This window comes from Phoca vitulina, unplaced genomic scaffold, assembly GCF_004348235.1.
Source record: "Phoca vitulina isolate PV1807 unplaced genomic scaffold, GSC_HSeal_1.0 scaffold43, whole genome shotgun sequence".
Lineage (NCBI taxonomy): Eukaryota > Metazoa > Chordata > Mammalia > Carnivora > Phocidae > Phoca > Phoca vitulina.
Window position 1 is genome coordinate 6,155,570 of NW_022589746.1, and position 14,413 is coordinate 6,169,982.

Below are 14,413 nucleotides of genomic sequence, written 5' to 3' on the forward strand. Positions count from 1 at the left end.
CAGACACATGCGCATCAGGTGCTGAAAGCTCTTTTGAAGAGGGAGGGAGAGAACTGAGAACATTGGAGCTGCTATCTTAGATTCAGGGTCAGGGAACTGAGGAGGGGATATCTGAGCAGAGACCTGAAAGAAATGAGACAGCAAAATGGGGCTTGTCTGGAGAAAGGCCATCCTAGGTGGAGGGAACAGTCGACACAAAGGTCCTGAGATGGGAATGAGGCAGGTCAGTACCAGGGTCCCACTGTGAGCGGACACACGGCTCAGATCTTTACACGTACCAACTGCGAAGTTAGTTAGCACTGAGTATAGTGTAGATTAAATGGCATTTATTACTTTTCAGGGATGTGCTTTTACATCATTTTGGCATGATAAAAGAATAGAATAGAATAGCTTTCAACTACGAAACACAACATTGGTGATCTGGTTTTGGCAAAACAACACTATCATACTGATGTTTTAAATTTGAATTTTACTGCTTGTATCACTCTGGTTTGTGCTTAACATGCAAATTTGACATATGTGAGCTCTGAGCATAAAGAATTTACATGTCTTCTGTGTTCTACATTTACTGTATTTAAGTAACATTATTTTAAGAAACAGTTGTCAAAACAAGGTCTATGAAAACCATTTTCTCTTAAAATGGGTCACAGTTTCCTGCAGTTGGGGATGTGTTGCTTTATGTCCCCACTAAGGTTCTTCCCAACCTCCTTCCCACACCTTTTCATTTTCTGCCATTCCTCTCCACAAACCCTTACATTTTATAATTCACGGGCTTCCATCCTCTACTGCTTTTCTGATGAAGAATTTAGCTCAGGGTTAGAATCCATTTTACTCTTAAGGTTTGCCTGCTTTATTTTTGTATTTCAGAGTAAAAATTATGCCTACTTCCCAGTTTAAGAGGCAATACTTTTTACCATTATAATCGGGGGAGGCCAAAGACATATGTAAGGTTCTCCCTTAACTGTAAGCCAAAACATTCACACTTCTGGTCAGTACTTTTGGTGGAAGTTGGCCAAGGCCCTGCCATGGACGTGTGTACAGCCATGCCCACGCTCAGACCATTCTCCAGTCCTGGATGGCTTCTCTTCTCCGGTGGGCAGGTTCCTGTTAGGCCACTGCCCCGGCAGGCTTTCCCTGCTACTAGCCCTCTGGGAGCTGGCCGCCTGACCTGCTCCCCAGAGCCCCACCTTGTCTCATTAACAGCAATGACCACACACAGGATATCACTGTTAACGGTGTGCGTCTGGGTTCGTTGGCTGCAGTGCACCTTCAGGCCGGGACCCTTATATTCATCGTGGTGTCCCTAGAGCCTCAGAGGGGGCCTGACATCTGCGGAGTTGAGTCAACTTTTGCTGAATTCTATTGAAAATCAAATGACATACCGGATAGGTAATTTCTTTGACCTGTTCTCGGTTTTCCCTGAAAGCAAACTGCACTAGCAACCCCACAGCGGCAGGAAGCTCTCCTTCAAGGTTGAGTTTGGACCCAGGTCTGCTGGCATGGGCCGACTGGAACAACTGACGAGGAGTCTGGCCATAGGTTTTTATCATGGTTTCCAGCGCTCGCCTCTGAACTGGATCTTCGACTGCGGAGACATCCATTCCAAAATATGTCTGAAGGGTAAAAGATTAAAAGAGAACAAGAGGTATGTAAAAAGCAAGATTGGCAATGACACCAGAGGGGAAACAATAACTTGTTTTATTCTCTAGGTAGTAGTTTACTCTCCTCTATTTCAAATGGAAATGGTTTTTAAATGTTTTTGATCGGTTAGTATCAGAAACTAATATAATGTTTTATGTCAATTATACCTTAATTAAAAAAAAATCCATGGAACACTACATCAAAAACTAATGATGTAATGTATGGTGATTAACATAACATAACAAAAAAATTGAAAATGCAAAAAAAAAAATCCAAATGAGGTTTTTCTTTGGTCTTGTCTTTCAATGAGGACAGATGAAAAAATAAGCAAGATTTTCACTTGAGTTCATCCAAAATAACAAGCAGATTAGCAAGTGGATGTATTTTTTTCTGTAGCTGCCTGTCAGATATCGGTCAGAAAACTAGAGTGAAGGGTGAAGGGGTTGCCCTGCCCTGATTTTCTCAATTTGCAGAAATGAGGACTAGAAGTTCAAAGCCATTTGTATCTGGCCTGAAATTATGTGATACCCAAATACGCTTTTGTTCTTTGACATTAATATGCTCAAAGAAAGATTTTGATTACTCTTCTCTGAAGACACAATGGCTGGTTTCATAGGATAATTTTCTGTTGCTAACTCATGTAGGGGCCAAGGGCAGGTTGCCCAAAGATGGAGCACTTTGGCATATTGATTTTATTTCATTTTATTTTAAACATTTATTATTTATTAGAGAGAGAGAGAAAGCAAGAGCGAGAGATCACATGAGGCGGTGGGGCAGAGAGAGGGAAAATGAGAATCCTAAGCAGGCTCCATATGGAGCCTAACAGAGGGCTTGATCTCACAACCCTGAGATCATGACCTGAGCCAAAATCAAGAGTCAGATGCTTAACCAACTGAGCCACCCAGGCACCCCAAGCATATCAATTATTTTAAATAAAAGTTACTTAGGAGATAGCCTGTGTAAGAAGGAGACCCAGACCCTCCTCTGTCCCCCTGAAAGCAGGAAATAAATTTCCCATGTGAAAGGTACCCTCCCCATAGCAGGAGGTAAAGAGACATCCTTATCACCAGAGATGGGAAATTTAGAGTGGAAAAGGCTGTATAAACAACACTTGTTATTTTTCATTAATTTACTACCCCAGCCCAAATTCTCTTTAGAGATCCTTACTAATTGAAGCTCCCAAAGTTAAGTTTTCTTTGTCCTATCAATTCCTCACAGATTTATCATCTCTTTGTCTAAAAAGTGTAAAAACTGCCTGCCTTGGTCATTTCTTGAGGTCTTGATTTCATTATTGAGCCTCTGTGTGCACATAATTAAACTGGTGTTTTTTTCCTATTAACCTGTCTTACGTAAATTTAACTCTTAGTCCAGGTGGAAGATCTTGAAGGGTAGAGAAAGAATTTTTCATTCCCTTCACTCACACACACCATGTTGGAGATGTCTATGAATATCAGCTATTGAGGCATGTTTTCTTACACACATATAGACATTAGTAAGGAGCCTAGATTTTTGAGGTCTCTATCTCTTGCATTTTCCCCGGGCAGAAGAGTCAGGAATCTGAACACTAGTATCACTGAAAACCAAGCAAAGTCTTTCAATTTCCATTCTGTAAGCTCAAGAGCAACGCACGTATGTCTTATGCATCCTCAGAGAGGATTCAATGAATCTTGATTTCCTGTCTCTGTGTTTGCTTTGGAGGTTTTCACATACACAGCTAAAATGGACTAGAAGGTTGGCAGGGAGAAGGCTGTGATGTGCTGCAGATCCCTTCAGCCTCCCTCGGTCATCTTGGTGAGGCTGCCAATGGAGGAGGCTGGCTTCACCTCTCCGGCAGGACGTGGAAGACTGGATAAGAAACAAAGTCAAAGTATTCCATTTTGACCAAGACACTGTAGAGAGAGTGGCGTCCTCCTGTGAAGCACTGTTCTGAGGACATGAAGCTGAAGAGAAAGGGGGCAGGGGGCAGGGTCAGGGCAATAATCAGACTGGAAGAGGAGTGAAGATTCAGGACTTGCCATGGTCCTTTTCTTTATCCCTCAGTGTTGGAATAATAAAAACAAAAGACTTCATGTATAATACTACGTTATGGAAAAAGTCATCTGTTTAAAGTGATATACAGGAAAAGGCAAAAATGAAGTTAAGATTTGATGTTGGTAGGTAGTTCAGGAGAGTATTATTTAGGTTCTAACGAACACTGTGGGTGACTGAAAAAGTGTGGTGAAAATTGCAAGCTCTTTAATGTAAAGAGCGCTATTACACTTTTCTTCTTCACGTTGTCATCCCCTGGAGTCAGGTAGAGAGCGATGTACATTTCCTGCTTGACTTCTACAGCGAGCAGTCAGGAGCTGGGTACAGATCTGTCATGTTCTGTGTGTACCGGCTTGTACAATGTAGCTTTTAGCATTTCATCAGGCATATGTAGGCATATTTCATTACATATCTAGACATAACCTTTCTATAAATGCCAAAATAAATCTCAAAGATTCTTCGGAAGTTAAATAATCTTCAACACTACTCTCCTCGCCGCCACCACCCCCGCTGCTGCCACAAGGGATAAAATACTTGTTATAAATGCTTATCTAGGCATGGTCATTCTTAACGGCTGCTTGACTTGGTATACTCAAAAATTCAGATGAAGACTGGAATAATCCTCTAGCCAGGGCTTTAAAAAATTTATTTGAAAATAGTGTTTCTCTACACTCTATGGTATCAGTTTCTAAGCAAACCTTATATATTAGTGAGCAATGAATCAAGATCAAAAGGCATTTCTACATTCCTTAAAAAGGTTAACATTTATTTATATTTAGTTCTATGGTGGACAATATCCTGTATGAATTTCCTCCCTTATTTATGAGGTTGGTATTACTGTTCACATTTTACAAATTTGTACATTTAGGTACGGAGAGGTTAAGCTACTTGCCCAAGGTCACACAGCAAGCGGCAGAGTCACAGGGTGAGGGTTTGAACGCAATTCTGCATTCAGAGACTGTGTACTTAATCACTGCACTTTCTTTGGCTCCATGAATTGAATGTTATCAAATTCCTAGAAAAATGGCATAAACTATCTTTTTTTTTTTTTTTAAGATTTATTCATTTATTTGAGAGAGAGAGAGAGAGCACATGAGAGGGGGGAGGGTCAGAGGGAAAAGCAGACTCCCTGCCGAGCAGGGAGCCCGATGCGGGACTCGATCCAGGGACTCCAGGATCATGACCTGAGCCGAAGGCAGCCGCTTAACCAACTGAGCCACCCAGGCACCCATAAACTATCTTTTTTAAACTTCTAAAGTCCCAAAGAAATAGTGACAAAAATTGTCAGTAAAATGACAATTATGTGGCATATTTCAGCATGCAGATACTTTTAATGTGAATTTTACATAAGAATAATTGAAAAGATATGCTAGGATTATAGGCACAGAGTATAATGAGGTTAACGTCAAAATTCCTAGGTGGTTTTAAAGTTACGTTTTAGCTCAAATATGAATGAAGGTCAAAAATTATACCTGAAGCTTTGCCTTTACTTTATACTAATCTTACATAGAAAATTATTACTCACCCATCAAACTGTATTATTCTCCCTTTCCAAAACACTTTGCCACAGCATTTCTTTTATCAGGGTCATCAGTAAATCTGTCTTACTCTGTCTTCTAGACCTTAAGTCTCTTAAGGAATTGAATTTTCTGTTATTTTAGAGGTATTTAAAATAATTACTGAGCGAAATGGACTAAAGAGATTTTTATTTTAAAACTGCTATTCAGGAATGGATCTCTGGCATAAATCAGCCCAGGTACTGAGTGCATTACTGTGGGTTCATGTGCACATTTTCGCTGCATTTGTCATAAACGCTTGATGAACCTATGAAGAGAACTGTAGCTGGAGTGGAAGTCCAAGATCAGTCTCACCCTACCTTTTAATTATAAATTAGGAAAGCAGAGAGGCTAAACGTTGTATGCAGTGGATTAATAGCTACTTGCTGTACTCACTGTCTTTGAGTAGCCTCTAGGCAACACTAGGCTACAGCTTTGTCCCTATAGTTTGCCTTTTTGTCTCTCATTCCTTGAGGAATTTCCTTCTAGAGCCTCATTTGGACCCCACTACCATACCTGGGTAGGCATAACCACCCCAACTTTCCTTCTCGCCCCACTGTCCCCACTTGAATCTTACTCACCTTCACACACCCAGAGCCTAGCAAATGAAATGTTTCCTTAATAGATAAGATTTCTTTTTTTTTTTTTAAAGGTAGCCTATCTAACAACATCAAAAAGAATATGTGAAAGTGTAACAATTCTACTTCTAGGAATTTACATTGTGCTGAAAAGAGCTTATGTGGCAGGCCCAAACTGCTTTCCTTGGAAAGGCCTGCTTGCAAGGTTGCCCTTGGCTGGTAGATGGCAACATGGATTTCAGGAGAGTTCCCACCATTTCCTAACTGGATAAGAGTGGCTTACTTGCCTAAACTGTTTGCATGAACTGTGTGGCTTGTACTAAACACCTGCTCTCCTTCTGGGAGCCCGGGATTTCAGTACATGTGAGAGAGAGAGTGTTTCCATTACCAGCCCTTAATAAAAACCCTGGGCTCCGAGTCTCTAATGAGCTGCCCGGCTAGACCACATCACACATGTTGCTGGAGGAAGTAAGCGTGTTCTTTGTGATTTACTGGGAGAAGACTCCTGGAAACTTGTGCCTGGTGTCCTCCAGCTTTGCCCTATACATCTTTTCCTTTTGCTGATTTTGCACTGTATCCATCACTGTAATAAACCTTCTGTAAGTACGACTATTTGCCAAGTCTTTAAGTCCTCATTCAGCCTGGGGATGGTCTGGAGGAACCCCCGATGAATAGCATCTTAGTTATTTTTAAGGAGATGAAATATAAAGCCTGAAAAGTCTTGGGCAACAGTTTAAGCTGTTGCCAATTCTCTTCGATAACTTGGGTATTTTAAAGAAACAGCGCAACAACTAACCTTTTATTCAGGTTTTGCCTTATGTAAATGCATATTTTTAAAAGGGTCACTTACAGCAGGATGAAAAACGTTGATGGCTTGAACGGAAGCCTTCCCTTTTTGCTTATACCCGAATACCAAGTCAATCCACTGACAGATGTTCTGGGACACGTAGTCAGACTCTAGAGCCTGTCGATGAATGAGGATAAAAAGACGAGGATCGTTACGTGCCCAAGGAGGGAGGTTGACGTGATTAACCCGTTCACCATTCTGACGCACACCGAAATCAAAACCTAAAAGAGAAGATTAATATTAATGTTTATCTCCCCAAAGCATGCCTCATCTGGCCCACTGAGCAGGTCTTAAGAGTTTCCAGAAACAGATATTATGTGCTATAACCAGGGAAAGCAGAGGCAAAGAGAAGACTGACATCACTGCTCATCTACTTACTTACCTACTGATAGAACTACATGGGTTAATGCTATCCTCATTAAATTTGAGATCTTTCAACTTTATCCTTCTACCACTTTATATCACATTGAAAAAACAGCAGAAAATCACTGCCTACTAATTTCAACATTCTACTTATCAGAACTTCAAATGTAGTAAGTGCTTAAATAGCTATTCAATTATAAACTCGATTAAAATCAAACTAAGGTGTTAACATCACAATAAATTTATACTAGCATTCTGTAGTTTAAAAAAATCCAACTAATGCAAAGTATACACATTCCTGAATGAACTATTAATTTTATGTTAAGTCTGGAGGTCTGTCCTGACATTTCCACTAAGCATTCCTATGGACAACAAAATTATCCCAACACATTGAATTAGAGGGTTCTTCTGTGATCTAAATAAGCTGTTCTCTAATTGTTTCATTAGTCTGCTAGTGTAAACAAAAATCTCAGAAGTGTTTGTTTCAAAAAAAACCCACAACTGTCCTAAAAGAAATGTTATAGAAATATTTTTGTGCTACCTTTTATGGACAGAAAATCTGAACACCATAACAGAATAAATTAAATTAAATTAAAATAAATTAAAAAGGAAATCTTAAAAGCTGATTACACTCCATATAAAATTAAGTTGCTGTCTGCCTCCTTCTAGATCTTGTGAAAACAGAAGGATATTCGCTAATTTTGGAAGTATTTTGAAATGATATGATGTGAAATATAAACCAAGGGCTTATGTAAATGAACACGGAGTGAGGGTGGGGGTCATCTCCAAAAGCTCAGCTCATCCTACAGACAGCTGCAGAGTGATTTAGGACAGACTGGCCAAGAATCTACAGAACTCTATGTGGGCAGCTTCAGGAGAAGCAGCAGGGATTTACTGATTTAACAATAGTGAATGAGACTTCTTTTTTTTTATTTTTTTTATTTTTTTAAAGATTTTATTTATTTATTTGACAGAGAGAGAGAGAGAACAAGTAGGCAGAGAGGCAGGCAGAGGCAGAGGGAGAAGCAGGCTCCCTGCTGAGCAGGGAGCCCGATGTGGGGCTCGATCCCAGGACCCTGGGATCATGACCTGAGCTGAAGGCAGCGGCTTAACCGACTGAGCCACCCAGGTGCCCCTAGTGAATGAGACTTCTAAGGGCTGAGCTGGGGAGGGGCTGAGCAGCAGGGGGTCTGTATAAACTCAAATCATTCTCAACTGTCAAATGCTCTGGGGACACATCACAGGTAGGCACTCTTCACACACAGCAGATGACTGGAAGTACAATGAAAGGCTTATCAGAATGCTGATAGGAAAGGACATGATGTACATGATAGCAAACAATATTTTCCAAAGATAGCTATAACAACCCTTCCTGTGTTGCAGGCGAATCCTGCTACTCCCCCATCAAGTAGCAAAGTCTATGCTCCCTCCTTTTGAATGTGGGCAGCACTGGTGAACGGAATGTAGTAGGAGTGCCGCTCTGTGACCTCCAAGGCGAGGTTCGTAAAGGCCGTGCAGCTTCTGCTCATCTCTCTCTTGGGACACTCGCCTTTGGAACCCCAAGTTGCCAAGGAGAATGTCCAAGGCCACCATGCTGTGAGGAAGCACAAACTAGTCCACGTGGAGAGACCACATGGAAAACCATGGACACTACATAAAGAGAGATGCCTGCTGGCCCCCAGCTTCTCTGATCCCCTGGCTGGTCCAGCTCCAGCTAATCTGAATGCAGACTCTGAGCCCAAACCACTAAAGGCACTGGGCTGAGCTGCTTCTGAATTTCTGACCTCCAAAACCTGTAATGACAATAAATTTACTGTTGTTTTGAGGCACTAAGTGTTGGAGGTATTTGTTATGCAGCCAGAGATAACGGAAACATACATATAAGAAACCATGGACAGAGAAAACAAGCATAGATTGAAATGCGTCCCAAGCCGAAAGCTACAAGGCAGGTACTCCAAACTGCGGGTGCTGACAACTCACTGAGGCATTTCTCATTTGGGCAACACTATGAACCGTGCTCCAGGTGATTAGCCGCATGGATTTATTAACGATTCTCCAAACCACTCCAGAGGGGCCAGTTAGTATAGAATAAAATTCTAAAGCAATTTTCCCAACACTAACTTCTCTAAAGATATAATTATCAATTTCATGTATTCCTAAAGGTCACATAAAAATATAAAATTAAGTAAGGTAGGAAAATGACCCACAAACATCTCTCAAAGAGCTACCTGGTCTTCTACTAAAAAATGGGTAAGGTTGGCAGAGATTATTGGTCATTGGCATCACAGAAAATTTGATTTTATCCTCTACTATTCCTTTTTGGTATTAGAAGATTCTAGCTAGGGTGTTTTATTTATAAGTTGGTCACTCTGCATAAAATCATTGAAATTTTGGTTAACTTACATTGTGCTTTCAGTAAATTCATGACTTTTTAAAATAATGAGTATATGATAACCTTTGCAATCAGAAAAAAGAAGCATTTCTGTAAAAACTAAAATACATTTTTACAAATACCTTTAATAGTTAAAAGTTACCAATTTTCCACACATATTTAGTCCTATAAAATAGTTACAATCTTCATGCTCACTTGGAAATAAAATGATAGACTTGATAAATAAAGGTATTTCTCTTATTTGGGGATCAAATTATAGGACTTAAAAAAGCTATTCTTATTTTTAGAAAAGTATAAAATAAGTACAGAATTATAAATTAGAAATGATTTACTGCTATACCTTCACGGTTGACTAAGAACTCTGGAAGATAAAAAAACTCTGGGATAAGTTCTTTGACATCAGTCATGGATTCAAAAGATGAGAGGCGCCAAGTTGTATTTGTAGAATGAAAAGTTCTGTCTGGAATGTCAAAACTTTGATCTATAAAGAAAGACAAACAATGCAGTTAAGACACAAAGACCTTATTCTATTTGAAGCTTGTTATAATTAGTTTAACTTCTGCTACTTTGAAAAGATTAAAATGATGTTCATTTTGTTTTTCAGTTTTAAAGAGATTATTCATGTTCTTGAAAATATATATTTCTATACATAATTTGAGACCGTATTATAGTATTTTTAATCTATATTATGTTTTCCTAGTACATATAAATGGATGAATTTATATCATTTATTTGTTTAATTGATTACTATCTGCTTACTCAAGCAGAATTAAAGTCCCATAACAGCAGGGACCTGAGGAATCACCCACAATGAGCACATACTAAGTACTTGATAATGACTTATTTATTGAATGAATGAATAATTAAAGGTAAATTAAAGTTCAAGTGTGTAAAACAGTTTTTTCCCCATCAGAAAGCAAAATTATTCCTTCACCTTTAATAATTTTTTTAAAGATTTTATTTATTTATTTGACAGAGAAGAGACAACACAAGCAGGGGGGAGCAGCAGAGGGAGAGGGAGAAACAGGCACCCCACTGAGGAGCCCAACATGGAGCTCAATCCCAGGACCCTGAGACCACAACCTGAGCTGAAGGCAGACGCTTAACCAACTGAGCCACCCAGGCGCCCTCCTTCACCTTTAATAATTAAAACAACTTTTTTCTTTTTTGGGGGGAGAGCATTCCTTTTTAGATATAACTGAACTAAAGAATCAAGTACAATTTCCTATAAACTAAAAAACTAAACACAGTCACTCCTCTGTTAAGTTTTTCTGCTTTAGGAATTAAGGACTGAGTTTTGACCTGTCTCTTTTCCTGTCAATAGTTAGCAGACCCGAGCCACAGGGCAAGCCTAGAACATGAAACGATACCCAAAGGCCAGCCCTGAGGACATACACTGTACCATCTAAAACTCCTTTGAAGTCGCTGAAATTTTGAACTTATCTTTTCATTTAGAGACTGTCACAGACTAATCTCAGCATCAAGCAAGGCACAATTTTAGAAAGATATGCTAAGCTTCTTCCCCAAGTCTGCGCTTCCCTGTCCAGCAACATTTTCTATTACTTTTATTACTTTCTCATCTATTGAGTCAGTCAGCCCAGGGGAAAAAGTGGCGTCTAGAAAAAGCAATTCTGTAAGGCTATAGCAGAGTCACAGTACCTAGAATAGAGACTACAGAACTGTGGCACGAAGGAAGCACACTGAGGATTCTGTTCAGATTGTCAAATTCTTCATTGTTTTTTAACTTAAAAAAAAAGTAGTACTACAAATTTCTATAATCTAGAACGTGCATGTACTAAACCAGTGGTTCTGAAGCTAGCACTTCTGTCCCCTAGACATTTAGCAATGTTTAGAGATATTTTTGGTTCTCACAACTGAACTGGTGGGGGAATGCCATTGGCATTAAGTGGGTAGAGGCCAGGGATGCTACAAAATAGCCTACAATGCACAGGACAGTCCTCACAACAAGAATTATGCACCTCAAAATGACCACAGGGCCAAGGTGAGAAGCCCTGGACTAGGCCCAGAGTCTAGAGATAAATTCAAAAGCCAACATAAATCATTTCCAGCTAATCAGATGAAATTGATGGGGATTGCAGTAGCCTCTGTTTGTTTTTTTTTTTTAAATCATTCTTAAATACACAATGAAGAAAACTTAGCATACTAGCAATAAATATTAAAAAATTAAGAAATTTTAGTCGATTGGGAGTTTTGTATTAATAGATTCTTGGCTACATGAAAAAAGTGGAGGGCAGGAAGAGTTCTGTTACACACTGCAGCAGTCCCAAACCACATCTGAAATATTCTTTCTTATTCTGAGTACCACTTTTTAATAAGGGCATCTGCAAACCAGAACACGTCCAGAAGGATGATCAGAAGAGTGACAGATTTGGAAACCAGAGCAAACAAGGGTGGCTTACACGTTAGTTTTAAAAACTCTTCAGTAAGTACAGAACGATCTTATTTATTTTTTGTATCCCCGTAGCAGCCGGGATAAGACCCTGCATATAGGAGGCTCTCAACCTGATGTCAAATTAATGAAGGATAATTAGCTTGCGGATAAACACGACTGAGAGGGAGAGAGGGGACAGGGCAATAGTCTTCAAGTATTACAACAGCTGTCATGTGGAACAGTTGCTCTGTGCACTTGCACGGGGACAAATAGAAGAAAGCCCCTTCTGTAGACCAAGTAGAGACCACACACAATCCATTCCTCCGAGAGGTGGCATGTGAGTAAAAATACATAAAGAAGTTCAAGAAGGGGTGAGTAAATGAATGGATGATGACCCCACAAAGGACTCTGCGGGCCATGAGGAACAACTCGGAGCTCATACCACAGTCCTCATTAGAAACTGATAGGAGCATATGTCCCTATTTGCACACAAGTCAGTAAATTCACCTCTAAGTAATCTCCCCACCTACAGGCTGTCACTCAAAACACTGAGGTAGAAGATTATTATTATTATTATGTTCTTTTTTTTTTTTTTTTGAGAGAGAGAGAGAGCCCGAGCAGGGAGGAGGGGCAGAGAGAGAGGAGACTCTTTTTTTTTTTTTTTTAAAGATTTTATTTATTTATTTGAGAGAGAGAATGAGAGAGAGAGAGAGCATGAGAGGGGGAGGGTCAGAGGGAGAAGCAGACTCCCTGCCGAGGAGGGACCCCGATGTGGGACTCGATCCTGGGACTCCAGGATCATGACCTGAGCCGAAGGCAGTCGCTTAACCAACTGAGCCACCCAGGCGCCCCGAGAGAGGAGACTCTTAAGAAGGCTCCATGTTGGGGGGCTTGATCTCACGACGCTGAAATCATGACCTGAGCCAAAATCAAGAGCCTGACGCTCAACCGACTGAGCCCCCCAGGTGCCCCTGAGGTAGAAGTTTATTAGCTAGATAGTTACTATGGTGAAGGTGGCAGTGTGGCTCTCCTATTAACTAGTTACTTACAATAAATTATAGTAACATATTCCCTGTATCCAAAGATAACTTACATGATCTGAAATAACTATTAAATTGAACATCTTTAAAAAGTGAATTGCATACATTTGATAAGGATAAATTTTATGGTATGTGAATTACATCCTATTTTTTAAAAAGAGAATTGCATTTTTATAAACTTAGACATGTCTAATTTGCAGCTAAAATTTGCCATATTAGCAAGATAATGTGGTTTACTACAAATTTTTTGAATAGAATTTTATGGGAGGAATAAATAGAATTCTTTTTCCTGTGGTTTGATTAGTCTCAATACAGTCTCAGAAAGTATGTCAAGTTTTTTTTTTCCCCTAATGACCAATAAGATATTTTAGGTAGTTATAGAATAATTCTTACCTTGATAGGCTAAAAACATTTTTGTGAAAGGAGGCATCCTGACCAGGAAGTGAAGCACAGTTCCACTGTTAGAATAGTGGGAGCCGTAGTGGTAGGGCTGCACGGGAGGCATGGGGTCATCTTCCCTAGCTCCTTTGCGGTACTCCTCCTCCAAGTACTGAAGGAAACAGGGAATCAGACAGTATTCATGAGAGAGTGCTCCAGGCAAAGCTGGAAAAGCCTCACTAGTTTTCTTTCCATCTTTGCTACTACTCCCCCTTTTTAAAAATTATTTTATTTTTTATTTTGAGAGAGAGAGAGAGCGCACACAAGTGGTGGTGGTGGGCGGGGGGGCAGAGAGAAAGAGAGAATCCCAAGCAGGCTCCAAACTCAGCATACAGCCTGACACAGGGCTCTATCTCATGACCCCGAGATCATGACCCGAGCCGAAATCAAGAGTTGGACACTCAACCAACTGAACCACCCAGGGGCCCCTCTACCAGCCCTTTGACGCCATTTTCCATGGCTTGCCATCCCACCTGTGTTTGGACCTCAGCCACCTGGAGCATCTCCTCCTTGCTACCCTGCTGAGGCCCGGCCACTCGAGAAGCATGTCACAGTGTGCACCTTTATTCTCTCATTCTGTCACAGGAAACTCACCGGTTCTGCACCCTGCCTCCCAGCTCTCTGGCTCCCAAGACGGCCTAGAATGTTTAAGCTGATCAAGCGCTCAATAAATGAGAGCTGCCACTGTCACTAGAGACGTCTGCATTTTAAAAGTGAGTCTCAAGATACAATGCTATGTTCTTTAGAGAACCTCTCTAGCGGTGGAAAAGCAATAGCAATGGAAAAACTGTACCACATTATTGAAGTTCTCAGGTATTAACGTAACATTTTATGGCTGTTCTTCAATGTAGTTACACTGAGATAAAAACGAATACAGTGATTTTTCACGACTGCTATCTTCCCATCACGAAGTAGGAAGCTCAACTGAATATTTACTATCTGTCACTCATCTCCCATAGCTTCTGTCTGGCTCTGATAACAAAGTCAGGTGATAGTGAATTTTTGGAATCACTTCTCCTTGATTCCACAGCACTGCCCCATTTTCAACTGCAGAGGAATCAAGGAGTGACAGTTTTAAGACACTTGGCGAGATCTTTCTGGAACTGTGACACAGAACAATGTGAATGCGAGAAACCTG

The 14,413-nt window shown here is 40.3% G+C and overlaps 1 protein-coding gene across 6 annotated transcripts in view; it reads right to left on the reverse strand.

Annotated features, from left to right (window-relative positions):
- Positions 1 to 14,413, reverse strand: part of LYST (lysosomal trafficking regulator) — a 185,730-nt gene that overhangs the window by 20,146 nt on the left and 151,171 nt on the right. For all 6 annotated transcript variants that reach the window (XM_032430448.1, XM_032430445.1, XM_032430449.1 and 3 more), the window contains 4 exons: positions 13,231 to 13,387; positions 9,746 to 9,886; positions 6,654 to 6,871; positions 1,383 to 1,613 (listed from right to left, as the gene is read on the reverse strand). In XM_032430448.1, coding sequence (XP_032286339.1) covers positions 1,383 to 1,613; positions 6,654 to 6,871; positions 9,746 to 9,886; positions 13,231 to 13,387 — 747 coding nt within the window. The remainder of the gene's footprint in view (positions 1 to 1,382; positions 1,614 to 6,653; positions 6,872 to 9,745; positions 9,887 to 13,230; positions 13,388 to 14,413) is intronic.